The sequence below is a fragment of the Rissa tridactyla genome, chromosome Z, assembly GCF_028500815.1.
Source record: "Rissa tridactyla isolate bRisTri1 chromosome Z, bRisTri1.patW.cur.20221130, whole genome shotgun sequence".
In the NCBI taxonomy this organism is placed as follows: Eukaryota; Metazoa; Chordata; class Aves; order Charadriiformes; family Laridae; genus Rissa; species Rissa tridactyla.
In genome coordinates, this window is record NC_071497.1 from 75,560,240 (window position 1) to 75,583,545 (window position 23,306).

Below are 23,306 nucleotides of genomic sequence, written 5' to 3' on the forward strand. Positions count from 1 at the left end.
AACTGAATTTGTAAAATACAGGGTGTTTTTTTCCCCTCAGACTCATGTAGACTTGATGAAATAGCCCACTGAACAGAAGTTTGCTTCTCTTCTGGCAGTCCTGGTAGCCACCACCCTGGTAGCCTTCAAACGTCACCAGGTCCCTGCAGCGAGTAGCTCTGAGGGTGACACAGCATTTGTAAAGGCTCTTCAGTGCTGCTGGGAGTCCTGGTGACTTGCTGTGATTTGCTGCCCAGAAAGCAAACAAGCAGGTGTAGCTGAATGTTTAAATGACATTACAGGCCAGTGTGTAAGAGACATTAATTTATCAGCACTCAGACTTCGTTCGTATCATAGGCACATAAAAAGTGTTGGATCCTGTTGACTCTTCACTGCAGTTTTGTCCCCCTGCCTGTGTAAGATACGCTCCCTTGCTCCAGTTGAAATACCCAATATGTTTCACTTATCACTTCCCAGGTTTATTAAAAGATGAGAAATGACTGATGAGATTTATCTTGTGTGTACTCCTCGCTGAGACTTACCCCTTTCTGCAAGTTTACATTGTAATGACGGATGTTTGAAAAACACCCTTCACCCTATCAGGAAAATTATGACCCGAGTGGTGTATATGGACGGCACCGCCGTGTGCTGCATCCTTTCAACTCAAGGGAGCAGGGTTTTTGGAAATGACTGGGGGTGTTGAGTGGGTCAGCATTGGGGTGCCCAGCCCCCGGCTCCTCAGGCAGCTGGCCATGCTGACATTTAAAATGCCTCAGGGTCTGAGTGGTGGGTTTCCATGTTGCGTTCTTTAATGATAAGAGACCTCCAACTGCAAAGCTCAGGGTCTTCATCTTGTTTGGTTCATCACATCCGTGATCTACCCATGAATGTTTTTAAAGGCAGCACCAACCTTTAGAGAATTTATTTATTTATTTATTTATTTATTTATTTATTTTATTGTTTTTCAGGAAAAAATGCTGTAAGGGTTATAAGTTTGTTCTTGGACAGTGCATCCCTGAAGGTATGTGATTTCACTGTTCTTATCCCTCATGTCCCCCTGCTTTTGTCTTTCCCTGTTTGCCCTGTTCTCTCCGTTGCCAGTTTGGAAGAGCATCCTGATATAACCACAGGCTTGGCCGTATCTCCTGTGTCAGTGGGAGGAACTGTTTCCAAGAAATTGTTGGGAAAATAAAAAGATCAGTGTCTTCCAAAAGATTCGCTTAGCATGCCAAGCCTTGATCCTCCCCTAAGTACACATAGCTGCACATGTCTTGTACCATCACCTGCTGCAGAAGGACGCATTCAGCTCTTGACTGGGTACCTGGAGCTCTCTGTACATCCAGGAGCAGACGCTTCCTGGCTGGTGGCTTTCACCATGTGCCCCTTGCATCTGGCAGAGCCAATTTGGGTTGTAAGTGCACAGGTAGTGGGTGACTAGGTGAGTTAGTCCTGCCTTTAGTTACCTATTTCCCAAAGATGTCAGCGAGGGGATAGTATCACCAAACAGCATCTCTCTTCCACCTCCTCTCCTGGTCGTGGGCACGGCTTCCTTGTCCCTATGGGCAGAGGGAGGTGGGCATTTACTTAGGGTAGTTCATGCATTAGTGAAAAGGGAACGATGCCCTCCTGGTAGAGGGGGGCTCCCCATACGGTTCCCAAAGGCAGTACCGGGGTCCCAATGCTCAGAGGTTGCTGCAACGGGATCTCATCTGGGAAAAGGCTGAGCTCTGGCTGCCTTAACCCTGGGGGAGGCGTCTGTTGGGTCCACCCAGCCGATGGCTGCGCTGAGCAGTAGCGATGTGACTTCTTCAGTCACTGCCACCGCTTTACCCGATTCAGATGCAATTGGCTCTGAAGTCATAGAAGAGGAACTGTCAGGCAGAAGCAAATGGCCAGAGATGACAAGCCAATAAACCTTGTTTGATCCAAAAAGCAGGTTTAAAAATGGGATTATGGCAACACATCCGTCTATTTGATGACATATGGAAAGCCTCGAGCTGACCTGAGAGTTTTCCCAGTTTGGCATGATGATGTTTTGAAAAGAAAAGTGACAAATTAACATACTGGAGAGAGCTGGCTGGTTTTTGAGTTACAGTGTCCAGCCAACAGGGATTATAACCCAAACTCTGATCCTGCTGCTTTTTTTTTTTTTTTGTAGTTCGTATCTTTGCTGCTGGCTGGAAACACTAGAACACTGGTTGCAAAAAAAAAAGAAAGAAAAAAAAAGGAAAAAACCCCATATCTTCTCAAAACAGGAGTTGTGCATTTACTGTTTCCTTGTGAAGAAACAGCTCACAATGCCAGCCCGAGCCCTGGGGTAGGGTTTGGGTGAAATCGATGCTCTCAAGGAGTTCCTCGTCCCACGGTTTGGTGGAGAGTTTTGTCTTGGTTTGTGTGTCATGAGATAGCAGCTCCAGTGTGAGATGGACACTTGGAAGAGGCAGTTTGCTGTGTTCTACAAGGCGGTCGTGTGCATGGGAGGCAGAACCCCTGAATCCTTTCAGGAGGGAAAGAAGCCAGGGCTCTACAAAGAAGCTGGCCTCCAGCTTTCCTATGGATTTCAACAATTTTATATGCTAGATATATTCACTAAATATAATGGATACAGCCGCAGAAGTAATAGGACCAAAAATAAAATGAGAACCATGGCAATATATTATTTTAGGCTTCTAATTTTCATCTGTTGAGATTTTAGGTGGTTATGAAAGCAGCTTTTATTATGTACCCTGACTCCGCTTAATCCTGTCTGTTAACTGTATCTCAGTAACCTGAGAGTTTCTGACACTAATTGAATTTCTCTGCTGGCTGTGGCTTCTCTCCCTTTGTATCTCCATTCCCCCTTTTCCAGCTCAATCTGTACTTTGCCTTGAACTTCAGAGGCCACAGTAATTGCTATAACATCTGAGATGATCTTGGGCCCTTGATACAGGGATGAGAAACATGATTCAGTGAAGCACTCATTTCACTTATTCTGTTACAAGACATCACTTGGCTCTTCACACATTGTTTTGGCATAATCTTGACAGAGTAGCTGTATGAAATGCATATCTCGACATGGGCACATAAATACATTACAGATGTGAGTTTATTAGAGCACATCTGCACCTTTTAATCCAGTACTGGCAAGTCAAATCCATGAGAAGTAGTTCCAGCCCTGTCTTCTCTGTGATTCTGCAGTGGCTGCAGGGAGGAGGGTTGGGAGATGGATAGACCCTCCCTTGTCCACTCTCTTACTGCTGCCTCAGGAAGACACCGATCTCCTTCTTGGACAGCTGTTATTTAAACAGACTCTTTCCCAAAGGGTAGTGTCTTTGCCCAGGTCCATCTTTGGTTTCTCTCCTGTTATTTCTTGTATGCCCTTGAAAAGATACAGAAATCAGTGCAGTCCGGTATGAGTCCATGCCCCTAGCTTCTGCAGTTCATTTGCATTAGACTCACCTTCTCACTCTGGATTTCAGCTGCAGGAGCAGGGAGAATGATCCTCAGGAAACACCGAGAGGAGTTTGCTTTGTGTGTCTGATTCCCCCTGTAGCATCTCTTCCTGCTCCACCTGACCAGCAAAGCAGCCTCAGAAAAGAGCTCCTCACCCTTTTCTCCTGAATGGTCTCCTTCTTCTTTGCTTTGGATACTCACAGCTCCAACCAGGTCCTGTCTTGTGGCATCGCCAACAGTAAAGCAGGGACAGATGTAGCCTGAAACAGTGGCTTTTGGAGAGCACCCTCCCTTACCACTGGTTTGTTACTTGAGTGTCTTGGCTGTGGATTAAATTCAGAGCAAAATACTCTGTGACAGGCAAACACTGATCAGATCTGCTCTTTCCTCAGTAATGCTATTTCAGAAATTTCCTTGGTACAGCTTTACATGCTGCATTGTCATTCCTGAGTTCATTGAAATATATGTAGAGACATTTGTTATTTTGCTGCCCTTTTTTTTATATTTTCCTAAAGTTTGGAACAGCCTGATCCTCACCATGTGGCTTTGAATAGTCCTCAAACCACGTTTCTTAGGCTGGGCTGGCAGAGAAGAGGTTTCAATGTGGGAGGGTGCGTGCATCCTCAGTTCTGCAGAGCATGCGGAGGCGGTGCCGCAGCTTTTGCCCAATTTCATCCCACTTGTGAGGACTGTTCTTGAGGGCGTCGTGCTAGCTGGGACTGAAGCCCTGGGATGGACACCTCTGTGAGGTGGGACCTGCCCACAGCCATTGTGTGATTTGGGTTGACTGTGTGGGAACCACCAGCAGGGAGATTTCCACCTCCGGGACCCTTCCCTAGCTTTGTATGAAAGTAAATGAAGCAATGGTCTTGGTGGAGCTCTGCTAAGGTGGGTGTTAAAACCATATTTAAAGACTAGTTACATGAAATAAGGCGAAAGAGAGATGATTAAAAAGAACTGGCATTGTTTAGTCTAGAGAAAGGAGGCTGAGGGGAGACGTGATAACAGTTTTTAGGTATGTGAAAACTTGCTGCAAGGGGGAAAGTAAACAGTTCTTCATGGCCAAGAAGAAGAGGACAAAAATAATGGGCTTAAATGGCTATAAAGGGAGTTTGAATTAGATATGAGTAAAAAGCTTTCTATCTGCAAGGATATTTAATCTTGGGAATAGACTGCATGGTGGGGCATCTCCATCCCTCAGAGCTTTCTAGGTGAATGCCTATTAGGAAAGGTTTGCACGTAGCTAATCCTGCTTGTGGTTACAATGGTCCCTTCCAGTGCTGTTTTTTAGGATTTTAGTAGGGCACATCTCTTTATGGAAGCTCAGGGAGCACAGAGCCACTCCCTCCACTCTGCTCTGGTGAGACCCCACCTGCAGTGCTGTGTCCAGCTCTGGAGCCCTCAGCACAAGAAGGACATGGACCTGTTGGAACGGGTCCAGAGGAGGGCCACGAAGATGATCTGAGGGCTGGAGCACCTCTGCTGTGAGGACAGGCTGAGAGAGTTGTTGTTGTTCATCCTGGAGAAGAGAAGGCTCCAGGGAGACCTTACAGCCCCTTCCAGTACCTGAAGGGGGCCTACAGGAGAGATGGGGAGGGGCTGTTCGCAAGGGCATGTAGCGATAGGACGAGAGGCAATGGTTTAAACTAGAGCAGGGTGGGTTTAGATTAGACATTAGGCAGAAGTTCTTTACAATGAGGGTGGTGAGACACTGGCACAGGTTGCCCAGAGAGGTGGTGGAGGCCCCATCCCTGGAGACATTCAAGGCCAGGCTGGATGAGGCTCTGAGCAACCTGATCCAGTAAAAGATGTCCCTGCTTACTGCAGGGGGGTTGGACTAGGTGACCTTTAAAGGTCCCTTCCAACCCAACATCCTGTGATTCTGTGAAATGGCTGAACATGGCACAGACCAAATCCAGCGCCTGTGTGGTCAGGCTGGCCGGGGAGCAGGCGTGTTCATCTCAGTGCTGGGGACACTAGCCTGTTCTCCATCTGATTTTATTTCAGTGGAAAATGAAAACTGTAACCATGCGCAGTAAAAAAGCACTGCTAATGCTTTATATTTGGGACTACTTAGTAGTGCCAAACGTAACGGGAGTTTACAGCCCCAGCATCACCTAAAAAGCCCAAACTAGCCCCCAGGCTGACAGTGTTTGAAGCCCAGGGCTGTGTTTTTCTTCCACGCGTGCGCAAGGGTCTGCACTGTCGTCCCTGGTTACTGCTGGGGGTCCTGGCACTGCCATTCACCGCCACAGCACTGCCGGCAGACTTGGGGAGTTAAAATCAACGTGGTTGTGGAGTAAGCAGGAAAGAAAGGACGCCTGCGATTGAAAAGGTGGCATGCACAAGGGAGGAAATGCTTGGCACCATTGCAATAGTATTTTTTGGTCTAAGGGGCTCTGGTGTGACACACAGCAGCTTGTTAAGTCTGATTTGGTGCTTTACTGTGCCTTGGCACACTGTCGCTTTTACCCGCAGTGCTACACATGTGCTCTGTATACTTTGTACAGCAAATGTGGTTTCACTTGCTTTACCATCTATTAGTTCATTTTAGTTGTTTGGAAAAATCATCGTACTCAGAGATGTCTGCTAGTCATTAGTGTGAGTCAATAATGAGTTTGCGTTTTAATTATTTTATGCTGTATATATGGAAGCACAGTCCATTGCTGGGAACCCGGTCAAAACACTTAGGTTTGGTTTAGATGTATTTTGTCTGGAGCGGGGAGGGGATATTTCTGCTGTGGACCCCCAGCACGCAGTCACTGGAGGGTGGCAGTGACAACCACTTGGATGCTGTGTGCTGGATGATGTTCCTCTGGAATGATCACAGAAACTGCCATTTGCTTTGGTATAAAACCCGACCTTCATCAGGGTTTGCCTGAGCTGGTTTGGAGGCTAGATGCTGCTTCAGCTCCTTTCTTCTCCTGGCAAATGTTGCCCAGGGTGGCTGCAAGTCTGATGCCCTGCCACCAGCCTGATGCCAGGGACAGGGATGCAGGCAGACCCTGGTGTCCCTTCCCTGGGCTGCAGCTCTGCTGCAACACAGCAGTGAAATCAGAAACAGATTCACCCTCCTTCGGGTTTCAGCCATGAACTTCAGACAGTCTGCTGGGATTTCAGTGACAAGCCCGGCCAGCAACTCCCCATACCCTAATCTGCACATTGCTATTATTAAGAGTGATGATGGTTTTGTAACAATGCATTCTTTGCTAGAAGGGTTATATCTGGCTTTGAGCAATTATTGTTTGATTTTAATTAACTCTTCTCTATGATACACGTTCTGCCCAGATTTGGCAGTTAGCCTCACACAGTTTCACAGCATTTTTCTTAGGAAACGTTGCTATCAGCACTTAAAAATTTGTGGAAGAAAACAGCAAAAAGCTTGTAGGTAATTTAATATTTCTCTGAGAAGAATTCTTAAATTCTGCAAACTGGGGAAGTGCCCCTTGCTTAAAATCCAACTTTAAGAAATAGTCTAACTACCGTAAAGCTGTAGTTAACAATTAGAATTTTACTATAATTCTTTGCTTATGTGTCATGAATGTTTTATTTCTTCCATCCTCAAAAACAACATCACTTGACTTTATTACTTAGCAGAGAGGTGAAATATTTCCTGTCATAGTATCATCCGGCTACTGACTGCCATTGGTATTTTCCTAACCACATTTTTCTCTCCCTAGACTATGATGTCTGTGCTGAAGCTCCTTGCGAACAGCAGTGCACAGATAACTTTGGGCGAGTCTTATGCACTTGCTACCCTGGGTACCGCTATGACCGGGAGAGGCACAGGAACAGAGAGAAGCCTTACTGCCTGGGTGGGTAGAAGCACATGTTGAGCTCATCTCTGGTTAATGATGGATCCTGCTCCCGCAGGTCTTTTAGGAGTCAGTTTAGATCTGAAACCTTTCTTATTCTCTTTACTGTTACGGAATAATGTGCTTTTTAACTACGTGAAGGATTGGTTCCCAGGACTAAGAGATGTAAATCCCCCTGAAATTATTAGGAGGTAGTACCTAAAACAAGACACATGCACCCAAATTCTTTGAAGTCTTAGGCTGATGTAATTTTCCCTTTATTAATTCCTCCTGCAGGTTTTGAGTCATATCTGGGGTTTTGGCCTGAGAGAGTAACCCTCAAAGCACTATAACCATGCCTAATTATGAAAATAAATCCTTGGGGTTTGATTCAGATGGCCAGTATCCAATTCAGGACTGATCACTTACATATGGTCCTTGTGTGGCTAGCCCCCCCTGATTTCATGGTCCAGCCCTGCGTGGTTTGCTGTGCCAGGGAGCCAAGATTCGCAGGATAGAGCTTTGTTTGGAAGCTTTTCAATGCAAAGAAACGGTCACACAGTGTTCACCGATAAAACGCCAGGTGTGTTAATAATAATAGTGCAGTTTGCACAGCGCTCCAGCCCAAAGCACCAGCGGTGCTGCAATTACTCATTTATTTAACCACAAAAATCTCCTGGTACCTTTAAAGGAAGTCTTTTATTGTATTTGAGGCTTGAAACCTCCGGCTGTGGGACATTTTCAGCTCTTGCTCCTCTCCAGATATCGACGAGTGCGCCGCGAGCAATGGGACGCTGTGCTCTCAGATCTGTGTCAACACCATGGGCAGCTACAGGTGCGAGTGTCACGAAGGCTACACGCGGGAGGCGGACGGCAAGACGTGCACCAAAGGAGATAAAGGTATATGCTAGTGGGGGCAGTAAAGGTCCTGAGCCAAAGTGCCATCTAAACGGTTGATCTGTCATAAAGAGGAATTGCTCCCTACCCTGCTCTTGGAGGTGGGGGTCTGGCATGGGGATGGAGGTGATGCTGCTAGAGACCCCGGCTTGTTTCTTTGTTTTTATTTTTCTATTTCGAATGGTTTGGGTTGGAAGGGACCTTAAAAATCATCTCGTTCCATCCCCCCTTCCCTGGGCAGGATCACCTCCCACCAGACCAGGCTGCTCAAAGCCCCATCCAGCCTGGCCTTGAACACCTCCAGGGATGGGGCAGACACAGCTTCCCTGGGCAACCTGTTCCAGTGCCTCACCACCCTCACAGTAAAGAATTTCTTCCTGATATCCAATCTAAATCTACCCTCTTTCAACTTGAGGCCGTTACCCCGTGTTCTATCGTAACACTCCCTGATATAGAGTCCCTCCCCATCTCTCCTGTAGGTCCCCTTCAGGTACTGGAAGGGGCTATAAGGTCTCCCCGGAGCCTTCTCTTCTCCAGGCTGAACTGGGGACCTGAGCGCCTGTGGAGGGGTCCTGCCGCACGCTCTCCTCCTCCCCAGTTTGTGCGCTGCACACACACAGCAGTAAGTCAGTAGTCACATCTATAAAGAAAGAGAACAAGTACATTGAAGAATGTGGAAAGCATCTTCCCCTGGAGAGGCAGAGTGGCTGATGAGTGAAACTTGCCGTTACAGCTCCGGTTAGACCATTTCTCCTTGATCCAACTGCTAAAAAACATGTTCTGCTCCCACACCAACCTGGATTATACCTAGTTTGCAGTCCAGAGCTCAGGAGTCATAGGGGGAAAAAAAAATTGCCAGATGCTGACCCTTATAAGCCTTCATTAATTTCATCTGTTAATTAAATTAATTTCAGTGAGTTAATGTGTATTTACATGCCGACATCTGAGATCAGCAAATGGCCCTGGGTTGGGTGGTTGGTGCCTCTGGGCACTCAGAGGCTCAGGAAAGGTATGCCTGGGAATTCCGCGCACCTTTCGAGCATTGCTAAAATCAATTGCTAAATTATGTTAAGTAACACTGAATTCTGCTGATCTGCAATTAGTTTGTGTGTCTCGTGACTGCGGTCAGATTTTTTTCTTTTTTTTAATGAAAGGAATGTGTGATGGGACAGGGGTAAAAGTGAGGGCTTGTTCTTGATTCTCACTGTTGGTTTCAAAGTGTGTACTGCATATAAATGATTTTAAAGTTTTTGACCTCATCCCAGTTATTAAATTACAGCATTTAGAGTACTGCAGATTAAATACTAATGTAACAATTTAAAGAGAAAGGAAGAAGAGAATAACCTGTGCTCTGGAAAAAAAAACAACAACTCTTTTGATGAATGGTGTCTTACCATAGGTTCATCAATTAATGCCTGAACACATGTATCATTGGGTGCTCTAAATCCCGCTGGGTGGACAGAACAATTTATAATTTTGATTGTCCTCTGAAAATGTGTAACCGGAGCCACTACATTAACTTTGATTGTTCCTTGTAGTTTTAATTATTTTTTTTCTTTGTAAGTGTGTGGGGGTCATAAGGGAAAGAGACATAACATAAATAATCCCCCTGCCAATAGTTTTTTAGTTAACTTCTCCTCTGGCTAATTCAAATTTCCTGACAGGGTAATGCCCAAAGCATTCAGGATAGCCAACCATTCAAAATATTCAAGGCCGTGGAAACAATTCTAATATTTGAAAAACACCAATTTTACACCGAATGCACATGGCACATAAAAATGTCAGTTCCAGTTCTTAATCTGAAATTAAATACCCACCATCTCTCAAAACATTTCCCAAATCAGCTGTGTGAAGCAGAGGACACTTCCTGCTCTGTTACGCTGCTGTACTCCAAGTTAATGTTACTAATTGCCAGACCTCTGGTGCAAATGAAAGAGGAGTTGGCCGTCGCTTTTTCACGGGGCTTGTGTCCCTAACGCACCCCAAAGAAAATCAGGATTTTCGGCAGCCGCGAGGAACCGGCTGTATCGATGCACCACCCCGTGGTCAGCCCCAGCCCTGCACCGCTCCAGAGATCACCGCATCCACGCTGGAATTCCTTCCTAAGAAACAGATTATTTGCCTTTTCATGGTAGCTGGAACACTTAAATTTGATTTTAAAATTTAGTGTGAGAGACATGAAAACACATGTATCCCTTTCCAGCTTTAACCATGTTGCGTGTTTCCTGGGGGATTATTATTCACGTTTTCATCACGCCGTGCCTGAAGGCTGCAATCCAGGCACTTTTTTGACTCTGTAAGTGGGCTTGACTGAGCGCTTTGGGTTTGTGAGCAGGGCACAAGAATAGGGAGCATTTTTCCCGCTTAGGCAGTCGTGTTGCATTTGTCGGAGACAATACGGCTACCCGCCCTGAAGTAGGCAAATGAAACCATCTCAGCAGGCAGAGCCCAGATAATACAACACAGATGATCAACTCAACAGCCTCCATGCGAAGACCGCCTGCGGCACAGCTCCCCGCAGAGCTCTCCCCCACCAGCTTCTCCTTCTCTTCCAGCATCAGCAAGACAGAGTCTTCCAGCACATGCAAAGAAAACACATTGCTCCGCCGGGCAGCTCCCTTATCGATAGGCACCGCGGGGCTCACTGGTGTCTCACTGAGATGAAAGGAACCCCATCAGGACAGCAACGTCATGCATGAGCTAGACTTCATGCTTTGGAAAGACTTCATAAAATGGGGATGGTTTAAACTTTTTCTGAAATCATTTTAGTTTCCCGGTGTAGGTCTGTGCAATGGAAACAGGCTTTGTAAGTGCCTTGCTCAATGCTGGCCAAACTGACCCTGGTAGGTGACCTTCGTATCTGCACCGTGCGTGGGTGGCTCCGTCTAATTGCTTCCTGCCCTCTCTGGCCTGTGCTAGGTGGCTCCTGGCTTTATCCATCCTTTGTTCTGGCTTTATTTGTAGTTTGGTCGCGATACAGGATCGGATGGGGGTAGGGCGAATGTTTGATGGATGACTCCTTCCCTGGGCAAATCATCACCTCTGTCTGGTATGAGTTAGGGGGATTCCACCTTCCTCCTGGGACACAGCTCACGCTCGCTTATGTGACACTGTTGGACTTCTTCCTCCGACAAGTCAATCCAACTGGATTTGCAGAAATCTCACTGGTATGATATTTCCTAAACATTAGCTGACCGCCCCCCACCCCAACCCCGCATTCATGTCCATGGATTGCTACAGCCCTGTTTTATCTATACTTGTCAGCCCCGTGTACCACATCCTTCTGGAAGATAAACTGGATTTTATAATGAAACACGAGGCCAAAATCACTGCTTCTTAATCTGCACGTAATTCCGCTGATTCTAGTGGGATTGCATTAGGTTTCAAATAGCAGAGGCTCTGGCAGTTTCTCCCTATGACTGTATGTTGCTCTCAGCAACATTTCTTAACACAATGTGTGCGAGTTGTGAGGGAACTCATTTGGTAAGATAGCTATTAAAAGAAATTTTGGTTAAGAGTAGTACCAAACACAAATTGTATCAGAGTTTGAAAAAAAAAAAAAAGTCATTTTTTCTAATGGTTTTGTATGTGCAGCTGTAAAACATACACGGGTCCAAAAATGGACATGTCAAAACACTGATTTTTTTAAAGGAAGCTGCAAAATCGGAGACGGAGGAAGAACTCCATGAGGGAGCCACAGTACTGGCTTGTGGTCAAGAGAAAACTTGACCACATTATAGAATTATAGAAATATCAAGAGGTGTCTTGATTACAGCATATCAATTCCTTGTTAAGGGAAAAAAAAAAACCTATGTGCTGGAGATTTTTTGATCTATCAGAGAAAGACCTATGGGCAAAGAGGCTTTGGAAGACATCAAAGGCAAAACGATTAGCATTAGGAATAGAGCAGTGAGGAGGGAAACAAGCGGATGCTGCCTATTCAGGTATCTTCACACAAAGGCTGGAGTCCCTCTGGGAGGTGGTGTGGCCAAATAGTCTTGGAGCCAGCATAGCTGCAATTTGGTAAAATTCTATTATATGTTATGTAGAGTTCCTCATAAAGCCCCAATACCTTTTGGCCTTAAATCTTTGGGCCACCTAAACGCTGTACAGAAAGCTGTTGAGGTGTACCCAATCTGTCTGCTGTCAGAAAGGGCCAGGAAGAGCAGCATGCTTACTCTCATGAACGTGATAAAAAAAATAAAGAGGAGTATTGTGGGTTATTGTAGTGCCAAAGAACTGCAGCTGTGGGAGCAGGCAGTTGATGAGTGGGGAAAACCCCCAAGCCTTTGCCTCCTGGTCTTCTAATCAGTTCAGCGCTAATGCCAGTGTCTTTCTGCTGCTGGTCATTCCCGCATCTGGCCCTTACAACCCTCACCTACCTGATTAGGAGATAAGAGAAATAAACTTTTCATAGAATCCCAGTATCATAGAATTCCAGGTTGGAAGGCACCTCGAGGATCATCTCGTCCAACCTTTCTTGGCAAAAGCACAGTATAGACAAGAGGGCCCACCACCCTCTCCAGACAGATCTTAAAAGTGTCCAATATTGGTGAATCCACCACTTCCCCTGGGGAGATTATTCCAATGGCTGATCTCTGTGAACAATTTTTCTCTTTAGTCCAATCGGAATCTCCCCGGGAGTAACTTGTACCCTTTGTCTTTTCCATGTGACTCCTTGTAAAAAGGGAGTTTCCATCTTCTTTGTAGCCACCCTTTAAATACTGGAACATGGTGGTAAGGTCTCCCTTAAGCAACCTGTTCTCAAGGCTGAACAAACCCAGTTCTCTTAGCTGTTCCTCATAGTGGAGGAAACTTTCCTGAAGTTTCCTTCCCAGCCCTTTGATCATCTTAGGGGCCCTTCAGTGGACGCTCTCCAGCCTGTCCACATCTTTTTTGTACAGCGAGGACCAAAACTGAACACAGTATTCCAGGAGAGACCTGACAAGCGCTGAGTAGAGTGGGATAATGACTTCTTTATCTCTGCTGGTGATGCCCTTGTAGATGCAACCCAGCATCCTGTTGGCTTGCTTTGCCACAACAGCAGGACACTGGTCACTCACATTGAGCTTGTTGTCCACCAGGACCTCCAGGTCCCTTTCCACAGAGCTGCTCCCCAGCCAGGTGGATCCCACTCTGTGCTGCACTCCTGGGTCGTCTTCTAAAAGCAAGCATACCTGAAGTGGCGTTATATCTAATGGACTAAACATACTGAAAATCAATTTTTCCTAAATTTGTGCAATGGTGTTCCATAGATGACCATCTGCTGGGTGCAATGTTCCTTAGTGGACCCTGCAAACATTTAAAGTCAAGTACCACAAGATATCTTTGCTATTAGGAAGTTCCAGTTTTATTTAAAATGATGCAGATGTTTTCAAAATCAATACACATTTTTGAAAAGATGAAGGACGTCAGAGTGTGTGTCCAAGTGAGAAGTATAATGCAATAGCTAAGTGCATTGTAGTTGATCGTTTTTGAAGATTGTGGCTTTAACCAGGAGCACCTGCAGAGCTTTTCCATTACGGGACATGCTCTGAATGGTCAGCGTTCAAACGTGTCCAATAACCCTTCCAGGTAACATTGTACAAGGCCACACATCGTATGCAGGGCCTCAATACACTCGATGCTTCTCAACAACTATATGTGAAAGAAAAAAAAGCTCACCTAGAGTTTGCCAGTATGTGTTATTCTGTGTTTTGGAAACCATATTTCTCTTTAAGCCAACACCTGTTAAAACAGTGCTTGTTTGTTTGCGATGTGGAAGTGCTTCACTGTGTATGAGAATGGGAAAAAGGACAAAAAATAACACTTGCAATATGTCTTACAGTTTGAATCATTTAAAGGATTCCTGAAAATATCCCATTCATGTGTAGTATCAACAGGTGTGACCCTTTCTCTTGTGTGGATTTAAATCCCTGTCATTAATCTCAATCCCCATCTCCGCTCAGGTTGATTCCATCACATGGAGGAATAACCGGCGATGACAAAGAGCAGTTTGTGCAAAGTGAATTAAATGACCATATTGTGAGGGATTTTACTGTAATTTATAGCATATGAAAATTTGCCCTTGAGGGGACTGTAAATCAATTCAAATCTATAGGGTTAGCCCACCCTACACACAAAGATAAAAGAAGGGGTGTAAACTTTTTCAGGTATTAAAAAAAATAAATTCTTTGGGGACTGTTAACAGGAAACAGCTGCTTTTAAAATGAGATCAGAGCTGTCCCTGCGAAGTTTCTAAGCCTTACATAGGAATTCACAGCCAAAGCATTAATAATGGCAAGATTCCTCTTTTCACAGTCTGGGGAAATGTAGCAACCTTCAAGTTGCTTTTGCAATCACTTTATGAATGTCTTTGCTTTGGATCTTTATATTTGTATTGGAAACTGCTTTCTTTCAGCTGGGCTTCCTGAGAAATCTGAAAATGTGGCAAAATCAGGGACATGCTGTGCCTCTTGTAAGGAGTTTCATCAAATAAAGCAGACGGTTTTACAACTGAAGCAAAAGGTATGAACATTGATCAGTCATGTCTTTACCAGACCTGCACGTTTTATGACACCTGAGGTTAAATTTAAGTGTTTGTAGCCGTCACTGCTGTGTGGCTCTTGTGCCTATAAAGATGATGGCAACACACTTTAAAATCATCTAGGAATGGCACTTCTTTATGCTTCCGTATTGCTTGTCAGCGGATTGCTAACCGAGCTCGTGGAGCTGTGCTACCAGCCTCGTGGTAACACAGTCTGGCAAACACCCCTCCCAGTCTGAGCCCAGGTTTTTTGGCAACCTGCACTGGCCGCAGCTTTTCATTCACTCTGAACGCACAGGATTTTGGACTTGATCCACCTTTAGTGTATGCAAGTGCAAGACGTTCTGCAGATGCGGGAACATGGGAGAACATGATTTTGCATTAATAGAGTGCTGATACGGGATTCTTGCCAAAGAGGAGATGCATGGCTAGACAAAAACATCACTAGCAGATACCTTTGATTTTTTTAAAAGGAAAAACCCTCAGCCCCAACCTTTTTTGTTTCACCTGTGTCCTTGCAAGTAGAGAATGATGCACTTAAACCTTCCCCTGGCCTTTAATCACATCTGTAGGTGGCCCCCTTTTGCACCTGAGTAGGATTGAAATAACCCAGAGACCCAGCCCAGGATTTGGAGAGCCAAGTGCAGGGGTGCAGGTGTAATGCCTTTTCTGGCGACATCTCCTTTGAACATTGATGTTCTCTGAAATGGAAATGTTCTGCAGGAATATTCTCAGCAATGTATGTTGACAGGCTGTAATTATTTCACCCAGGGTGCTCATTTAATTTCATTGTGTCAAAACACAATTTGGTATATTCACTTGTTCCATTTAATGTTATTCATTCAAGTAATTTATAGTGGGAAGAAAGAAATCTGCTTCGCTAAAATTACATACACTGAGGTTTGTGATACTCTTTACCATGAAAACCTCAAAATGTCACGCTTTCCTTCTGAATCAGCAGGAAGACAAGTGTGGAAGTGACAGAATTTCATGTGCGATGGAAATTCTGGTTTTCAAACTAACAGGTAGCAAACAGGTTCAAAAAGGATCCATGGTTTGGAGTGGCTGTTTGTCCAGCCACAGTCCGTGATGCTGAGCAGGCTGGCACTGACCCCAGGGAGGGATCCGGGGTCACGCTGTTGGCCAAGCTGTTTGCTGCAAGAATTGATGGAAGCCAATGGCCTGGATTAATGGAAAGTTTTCTGTGTCTAACTTCCACTTTTAGGTGCCTGTATTCAAAGTTCAGTCCTGGAAAATTAAGACTGTCAATACCTGTCACCGTGGGCACTTGTACAGTGGCTGTGGCCAAACTAAGCAACTCACTCTTGCCTCATAGCTAAGTGCTGTCATGGTCCATAGCCTAAATTTTCCCCAAGTATCTTCCTAGAGGGACTTGATCTTTGGCATCCTCAGAGGGAGCCCACCGGGTTGTGCCTCACACAGACAGAGCTGGGAGACGTGGTCCCCTGGAACCCTCAGCGTTTTTTACCCCTAGAAAGGAGAGCTTTTGTCCATGCTGAGCAGAGATCTGGCCTCATGCTGCTTCTCTGCACAGGGAGACAGGAACCTTCATGTTTCACTATCCGCTCCCCATGGCCAAGTTCTTCTGGGGAGGACGGCTCTCAATATCTGTGGTTGAAGCTGTTCTGTTTTGCACAGAAAAATTCATTTCTGTCTGCCAGAGAATGAGTCTTCAGTCTTGTGGTCAAGGCTTTCAGATTCTATGAACTTTATGCAAAATTATGTTTAGCAGAAGAATCTGTGAAGGATCCAATCCAGCAAACCCTACAATTGGGAACTGGGGTGTGCTGGAAGTGGAAGGTGTGGCAAGGTGTATCTGCTTAGGAAAGGACAGGGGTGAACTCAAGTCCTGCTACCTCTGGTCATGGCGCCAATACCTTTCTGGAGGATCGCCACATCCATTGCAGATCCAGGACAGAGTACTTCTAGGATCAGGAACAGAAAGTCTCCTTGCATAGTCATCAGGGGGATGCACTGTCTCAATATACCAGGGGGCTGTGGGCAGTCCTAGGTTGATCTCAGACCTTGCTGGAAGGAAGAAGAGTGGAAAGCTGAAAAACTGGTGGAAAGATATCTGACACTGACACACAGCCAACAATTTTAAAAAAAATCAAATAAGCTGGATCCTACACAGATGTGCTTAAACGTCTCAATTAGAAAGCCATGTTCCACATCACTCCTGTAAAGCACTGTCAAAGTCATCTAAACCACAGATCTCCTAGAAACTACCCAAAACTCTAGATGCAGCATGCAACACAACATATGGGAGTCTTGTTTCTTTAGAATTTTCTGTCTTTCTTTAGAATTTACTCTTGCTAATATTTGCACGCACATGGAAAAAAAATTATTTTCCAAGGGACATTAAGATTTGGAGTTCTGGATGGAGAAAGCCAAGGTCACTCTGGACCAGGATCCTGGTTCAGTTAAAAGGTGAAATAGAAATTAGGCCAGCGAGTATAGCCTATCCCTAAGAGGATGTGAGTCAACATCAAAAACACATGGTTTGGCCCAAGTATATGTAACAACCATTTTCTGGCCAGAAGATATCAAAGAGCAGTGAGCTAGACCAGAGCCTGGGTATTTTGGCACTCCTAGTGTATGCCTCAAGTCCAGCTGACTCAGTGGGGAAGCATGTGTAGATGCTTTCACAGCAGCTATGTGATTTATTTTTTTTTAACTTACTAAGTTGTTACAAGGGCCTTGCTGTCTGGAACAAGTCAATATTTAAGCAACAGAAAAGAATACACTTCCAAATCCTCTTCATGATGAGTCTTTGCTACTAAATGCACCTTTTTACTCCAGCCTGGACATTTGCAATATAACCTGAAGAGGATTCACAGCAGGGACTAGATACTAAGTGACACCTATTTATCAGCTGGGATAGCAGTAGATCCCCAAAATAGGATCTGGTCAGAAATTTAAGTACAAGCTCTAAAGAGGCTATCAATTAATCTGTCACTTAACTATGGCCATCCCTAAGGAGAAACTCTCACTGATGACACTGAAAATATTCTAAAAATTGCCTGAAAAATATAATGCTCTCAGGTAGCCACAGGATTTAACTCTGTGTCTCGGTTTTAGCATGGCAGTGTTGGCACTGCAGATTGATTTGTGTCACATAATGGAAGTTTTGCAGCATGATGGTCCTTGCACCCTTCCGTTTGTATCCAGCCAGGACAGGGCTTATCTGGGCAGGGTGGATGCACTTCCAGGAAACAAAACTTGTCAGTGTGCTGACCAGAGCGGGCCAGTGGACCTCCTTGTGCTGGTCCCTGGCCAGCACGGCTATGAGAGCCCCCAGCTACTCAATTTTCCTCTTCAGCTCCAGGTGTAAGGTGCTGTGACCCATGGAGTAGCCCTTCATCTTCAGCAGTCCCACGCTTTGGTCTGTGCTACAATGGCTGGGATGTTGGCTGAGAAAGCTGCAGGGTCATTGGCAAACAAGGCAGATGTTTTTCCTTTGGAAAACCAAAGATGAGAGCACAAAGGGCACACCAGTAGGTGTGCTGGATCCCCATTTTCTGTGTGAGCAGGTTCATAGGAAAAATAAGAAACACCCTGTGGGGCTCCCGTGAGGTGCTGACCTCATCCAGCCACTGATTTCAGTAGGGGTGGAGTGAGGCTACCAAATTCTTGTACGACTTACATCATGTCGCTCAATTTGCCTATAGTGCAGTCATCTTGTCTTTGGAACAGCAAAACCTGAGTCACAAATGTCTGATAAATCGTTGTATTCCTGTCATCACATTTTGAATTCCAGTCTGAAAAATCAGACTGGTGTTTTGGAAATGTCACCAGGAACTGTCTCAGCATTTCTAACTTTTTTCTTTCTCACTTTTGCTTCCTTCGGAACTGCTCTGTGCATCCAACCCCAAACTGCAAGCAGCACTGGCCGCTTTTAAAGTGAATTCCTTAACTAATAACTTGTTTTCCAAAAGAAATCTGCCCAGTTATAGTATGCCCTGCAAGGGCACACCATTATTATTTTTTCTCTGCTTTACAAACATTAGGCTTGCACTAAGGGCAAGAGGGTGTATATCAAATAATTACAGAAACAAGTAGGAGTCTTGAGAACAGTCCAGTGCAGGGAACTCCAAATAGCTGATTAAAAGCATTGTCAGATAATGGGAGTCATCATGTATTTTATTTAATGCAACTCTCCCACGCAAATGTTGCTGAATCCAGCATCAAACTATCCAGTGAGCCAAATTCATTAGGGGCAGCAACAGAGCTGACCCAGGGATAGATCTGCCCTGGTATTGATGAAACAGCTCTTCAGTTCCATTTGGCAGAGCAGAATTCCCAACTCTACATGCAGCCACTCACTGCTAATAAACTTCTTTCCTCGCTGCAAACCAGCCTCCTGGCTTGTCATCTCCCTTCAGCTGCCTCTGGAGTGACTAAACATTTGCAGGATATTTCTAAATACGTTTAATTATTATATATATTCAGTGTGGGCAGATTAATGTTTAATGGATAATTAAACATCTGATGTAACAGATAATGACATTTTAAACTATAGTGTGCAATTCTCCCTACATTCTCACTTACTTTAGCTTTGTGACTCTATGCATAGCAGATCCAGACATCTGTTGGGTTAAATAGTACGGTTACAGAGCCAGATACGCAAAGGATTTGGGGCTCTCATTGAAACCTATGAAAAATTAGAGGCTTGCGCAGCAACTGAGAACTTAAATATCTGAGCCAATATTGCTCCGAGAAAGGGCAGCAAATGAATAGAGAAAACTTCAAATACGGAAAAAGAGGTTTCCTGAGGAGATCCAAGCAGTTACAAGACTTAAATTTTTGTCAACTTATTCCTGTATCTCTCCTGCATTTCTTCTGCCCTCCATTTGGATTGACTTGCAGTATTTCCACAGTGACTTGAAAAGTGAACAGCCTCACACAGTAAATTTTTTTCTGATGATTTCAATGGAGGATATGATTAAACATTTTATATTTTCCTGAAGTATTTAAATATGCTGTTTGTCCACATGAAAGCTTAACCAAGAATGTAATGTAACCAGCTGAATGACGAAGGGCTTACAGTGATTTTTGGTTTTGGCAGGTTGCTTTGCTACCAAATAATGCTGCTGATCTTAGCAAGCAAATCACTGGTGAAAAAGTGCTTGCATCTAATGCATATATCCCTGGCCCCCCAGGCCAGCCTGGTCAGCAAGGCCCTCCAGGTAAGATACAGACCAGAGGGATGCAGTAGTGCAATAGTGCCATGAATTAAAATAATAAGCTTCAATCTTTCAGTGTGATAGGATTTCACGTGTTTCATATTTTGATTGTTACTATTATATTTGCATTTGTGCTAAATTTATAAAGCAAACTTTCTGGTCATTATGGTCAGCCTCTGCCACCTGTCTAACATCATCCATTGTGTCTTAGTCTCCATGTGTTTCTTGGCGTGCAAGCTGTGTTTGTCCCATATGTGTTAAATTTCTCCGTCTCCCCAGGATATCTCACCTGCTTCAGCTGCCATTTCCTGTATTTTAACTCTGTCTTAAAACACTCTCCATTTCATTTCAGGAATATCTATCGCTTTAGCTCACTGTCATTAGTAGAGCAGAAAATGTGCTTTCAGTTTGCAGGGGTCTGTGCCAACTCTTTTCTTTTTCCTTGTCTGGTTTTGCAAGGTTTTATGTTGTGTTCCAGATTCAAAGGAATCTGAAAAGAAAAGTGAAACTCCACTCACACCTTCTTTGCTAAGGTATAGCTTGAAACAATGAGAAAAGCAAAGAGTTCCTAAAGCTCTTAAGAATTCTCTAACAGAGAGTTCTTAAAGCTCTGAAACCTTGCAGCCTGCAGCCAGTGATGCTAAAAATTCTGCAAACTCTGTCGAATGCAGATCTAATTTGGGGTTAGCGATAAATCCAAGGAATTTTAGTATTGTGCTGAGATTCAGGAATATTTTTACAGAGGAGCAGCAGATGTTCCTCACAAGGTTTGATTTACTCCCTTACCGAACTGCCCCCCGTTTATCCCCACTTTTGCAGTCTTGCTTTGAGTTTTTGAGTCTTTATCTCATTTTCTCGGAGGATGAGTATCTTCAGCCTTCGGTATATCGTAAGTGCAAGGACAGTGTGGTTGGAGATTCCCCCTCAGCCTGCGAAACGTGGACTCCGCCGCCTTCCAATGCCTCCACCCTGGGCCCGACCCTTCCACCGGGCTCCCCCATGGATGAGCTCTCCAAGGTGCTGCAGGATTCTCCCGTCCGCGGGAAAAACGCCCCCCGCCGCCACCTCCTCCTCCTCCCCCCGGCCGCCAGCAGCAGCGCGGCTGGGTCTTCAGGAGGACTCCCGGAGGCTCAGCACTCAACCCCACCTTACTCCTTTTGAAAACCCTGACTGTAAATATTCCGTCCCGCTGAACCCTTTTTACTCGCTGTCCTTCATTCCTATGTTTTTCACAGGCCTTCTGTATGAACAAAACTGCTTTCGCTTCTAATTATAAAGCAATTCAGCTAGTCACACTTTAGTGGTCTTTATTTTGTGTTGTTTCAGGTGCCTGATCTTCTGTTTTGCTTTTCACAGTGTTTCTCTTGAGCTAAACATGTGCTTTGTTGCCTGTGTGCTTCCTAAAAACTAGCATTCTCTGCTGAACTGGCAGAAACTGAAAAGGATATAAAGCAAAATGGAGCAAAATACAGAGCTTTATTTTGCCCCTAACACATTGGCTTCCAAACCGGGCAAAAGAGAGGTGCAACCCACCACTGAAAAGGGCTTGCTTCTGTGCCAGTCACGCAGATGCCTTCAACCCAACATTCCCATGAGTTTTCTGAGACTATCTTTTTATGGGATGTTTCTCAGACATGACTTGTTCTTTTCTTCTTTCTGTGAAAATGAGGCATTTCTGCTTTTCTTTTCAGTCTCAGTCTGTGTCCCTAACCACCTGGCAGTGGCAGTTTTGGCTTCCTTGTATACACGAGGTTTAATTGTTTTGTGAAGATCTCTTGTAGTCACTGTGACAAGGAGTAATGTTATCTCAGAGGACTGCTGTGTTGGTTGTGTTGTTGTGGGTTTGGGTGTACTAAGGCAACCAGTCCATTGGGTGGTTCAAAAAATGGCCAGTCCCCACTACTTGCACTGAGGAAGTGTCCCGAAAGCTTTCCTTGGCAGGTAACCTTTGCTGTCGATTGCAGGGGCTCCAGGACCAAAAGGGAGTCAAGGAGTTCCTGGGTCACCTGGACCTCCCGGACAGCCAGGCCCTCGTGGATCAATGGGACCTATGGGCCCATCTCCAGACATATCACATATTAAGCAGGGCAGGCGGGGCCCCGTGGTCAGTATTCACATCTCCCATCATGCATGCCACAATCAGTTTAGCTCCACAACTTCTCACGTCCTTGTGAACACTTTCTTTTCTCTTGCAGGGCCCACCAGGAGCCCCAGGGAGAGATGGTAGCAAGGTGAGGAGAGGTACTGTTTTCCATAATGTGGGCACATGCACATGTGAAATGCAGGCTTGCTAGAGAGACCCTACACACACTTGCAGTCACACCCTTTTACGATCTCATTTGCTTTGCTAAGCTGAAAATGTCCTGTTGTCCCATCCCTTCATGTCTTTCTTCTACTATCTTGTGCTTGCCATTCCTTAAGTCTTGCAAACAGCCCTTGCCGGGCTATCTGTCAGGCAGCCTCCTTTCCTTTCTCTGCAGCCCTTTCGGCTTTTCTGTGAAGACACGTTGATGCTTTAGCCCATTTCATTACACTGCTCTTTTGTGAATTTCTCCTGTTAACTGGTTTGCTTGTTACTGTCTGGTAGATATATCAGAAGTGCCCAACTGCTCCCACTAGAATCAGCGACAATTTCTTGAGTTCCTCCTTCACTTTCTTTTCTTTTTCTGAGCATGCGCAAGCTGATGATTCTTGATCGGGGGACAGTAAGTAAGGGAGTCTGCAGATGATAACTGACTTTTTGGTTTCATTTAGTCACAGCAAACTAACTGCGGTGGTATTGATTACAGGGCGAGCGAGGCGCACCAGGACCAAAGGGGATACCTGTAAGTATTGCTCACAGCAGGAATTTCCACAAGAGTGATGCTGACTACTAAAGACAGGTCAGCCAAAAGGAAAAAAAAACCTTTCCTGGGTCAAGAGCACAGTGAAAGTTTACATGCACAGAGAATGTTATTGAAAATAAAGTAATTACCTGTTTTCATCCAAGTGGTTTTGCCTGCACACCTCCTCCCTTGCTGGGTGTGACACTGAAGGCAGCAAGTGCATCTCTGCCCTACAAGAGCAGTGGGACATCCTCAGAGGGCACTAACATGAGATCCCACGCAGAGTGCTAGTTAGTACAGTTCAGCCACCACTCCTAATGAGAGCTGGATCCCTGGAACCTTTTGAAATCCTGCCCCTTGTCTCCCTCTGGTATTTGGGAAGCTATAGGCTTTGTGCAGGTCATCAGGAGGCTGAGTATTTACAATCTGTTGTCAGGTGAAATTGTTTAAAAATTCATTTATTGCGGTGTTTTCTCACTAGTGGAATGGCTTTTTAAGAGTGTGTCCAGTAGGGTGTCCTCAGTATTAAACAAGGTACTTTACTGTGTGAAGTCAGCTAAAAAGACATGATGATTTCCGAAAATCAGATAAAACCAGATAGATACTCTCTGCATTGTAATTACCAATATATTTAGTAAGTGATGGG

The 23,306-nt window shown here is 45.0% G+C and overlaps 1 protein-coding gene across 1 annotated transcript in view; it reads left to right on the forward strand.

Moving 5' to 3' along the window:
- Nucleotides 1-23,306, forward strand: part of CCBE1 (collagen and calcium binding EGF domains 1) — a 105,275-nt gene that overhangs the window by 77,181 nt on the left and 4,788 nt on the right. Inside the window, exons 3-10 of the mRNA XM_054185200.1 lie at nt 948-1,000; nt 7,092-7,226; nt 7,968-8,105; nt 14,503-14,609; nt 19,718-19,838; nt 21,800-21,939; nt 22,031-22,066; nt 22,625-22,660. Of these exons, the coding sequence (XP_054041175.1) occupies nt 948-1,000; nt 7,092-7,226; nt 7,968-8,105; nt 14,503-14,609; nt 19,718-19,838; nt 21,800-21,939; nt 22,031-22,066; nt 22,625-22,660 (766 nt within the window). The remainder of the gene's footprint in view (nt 1-947; nt 1,001-7,091; nt 7,227-7,967; nt 8,106-14,502; nt 14,610-19,717; nt 19,839-21,799; nt 21,940-22,030; nt 22,067-22,624; nt 22,661-23,306) is intronic.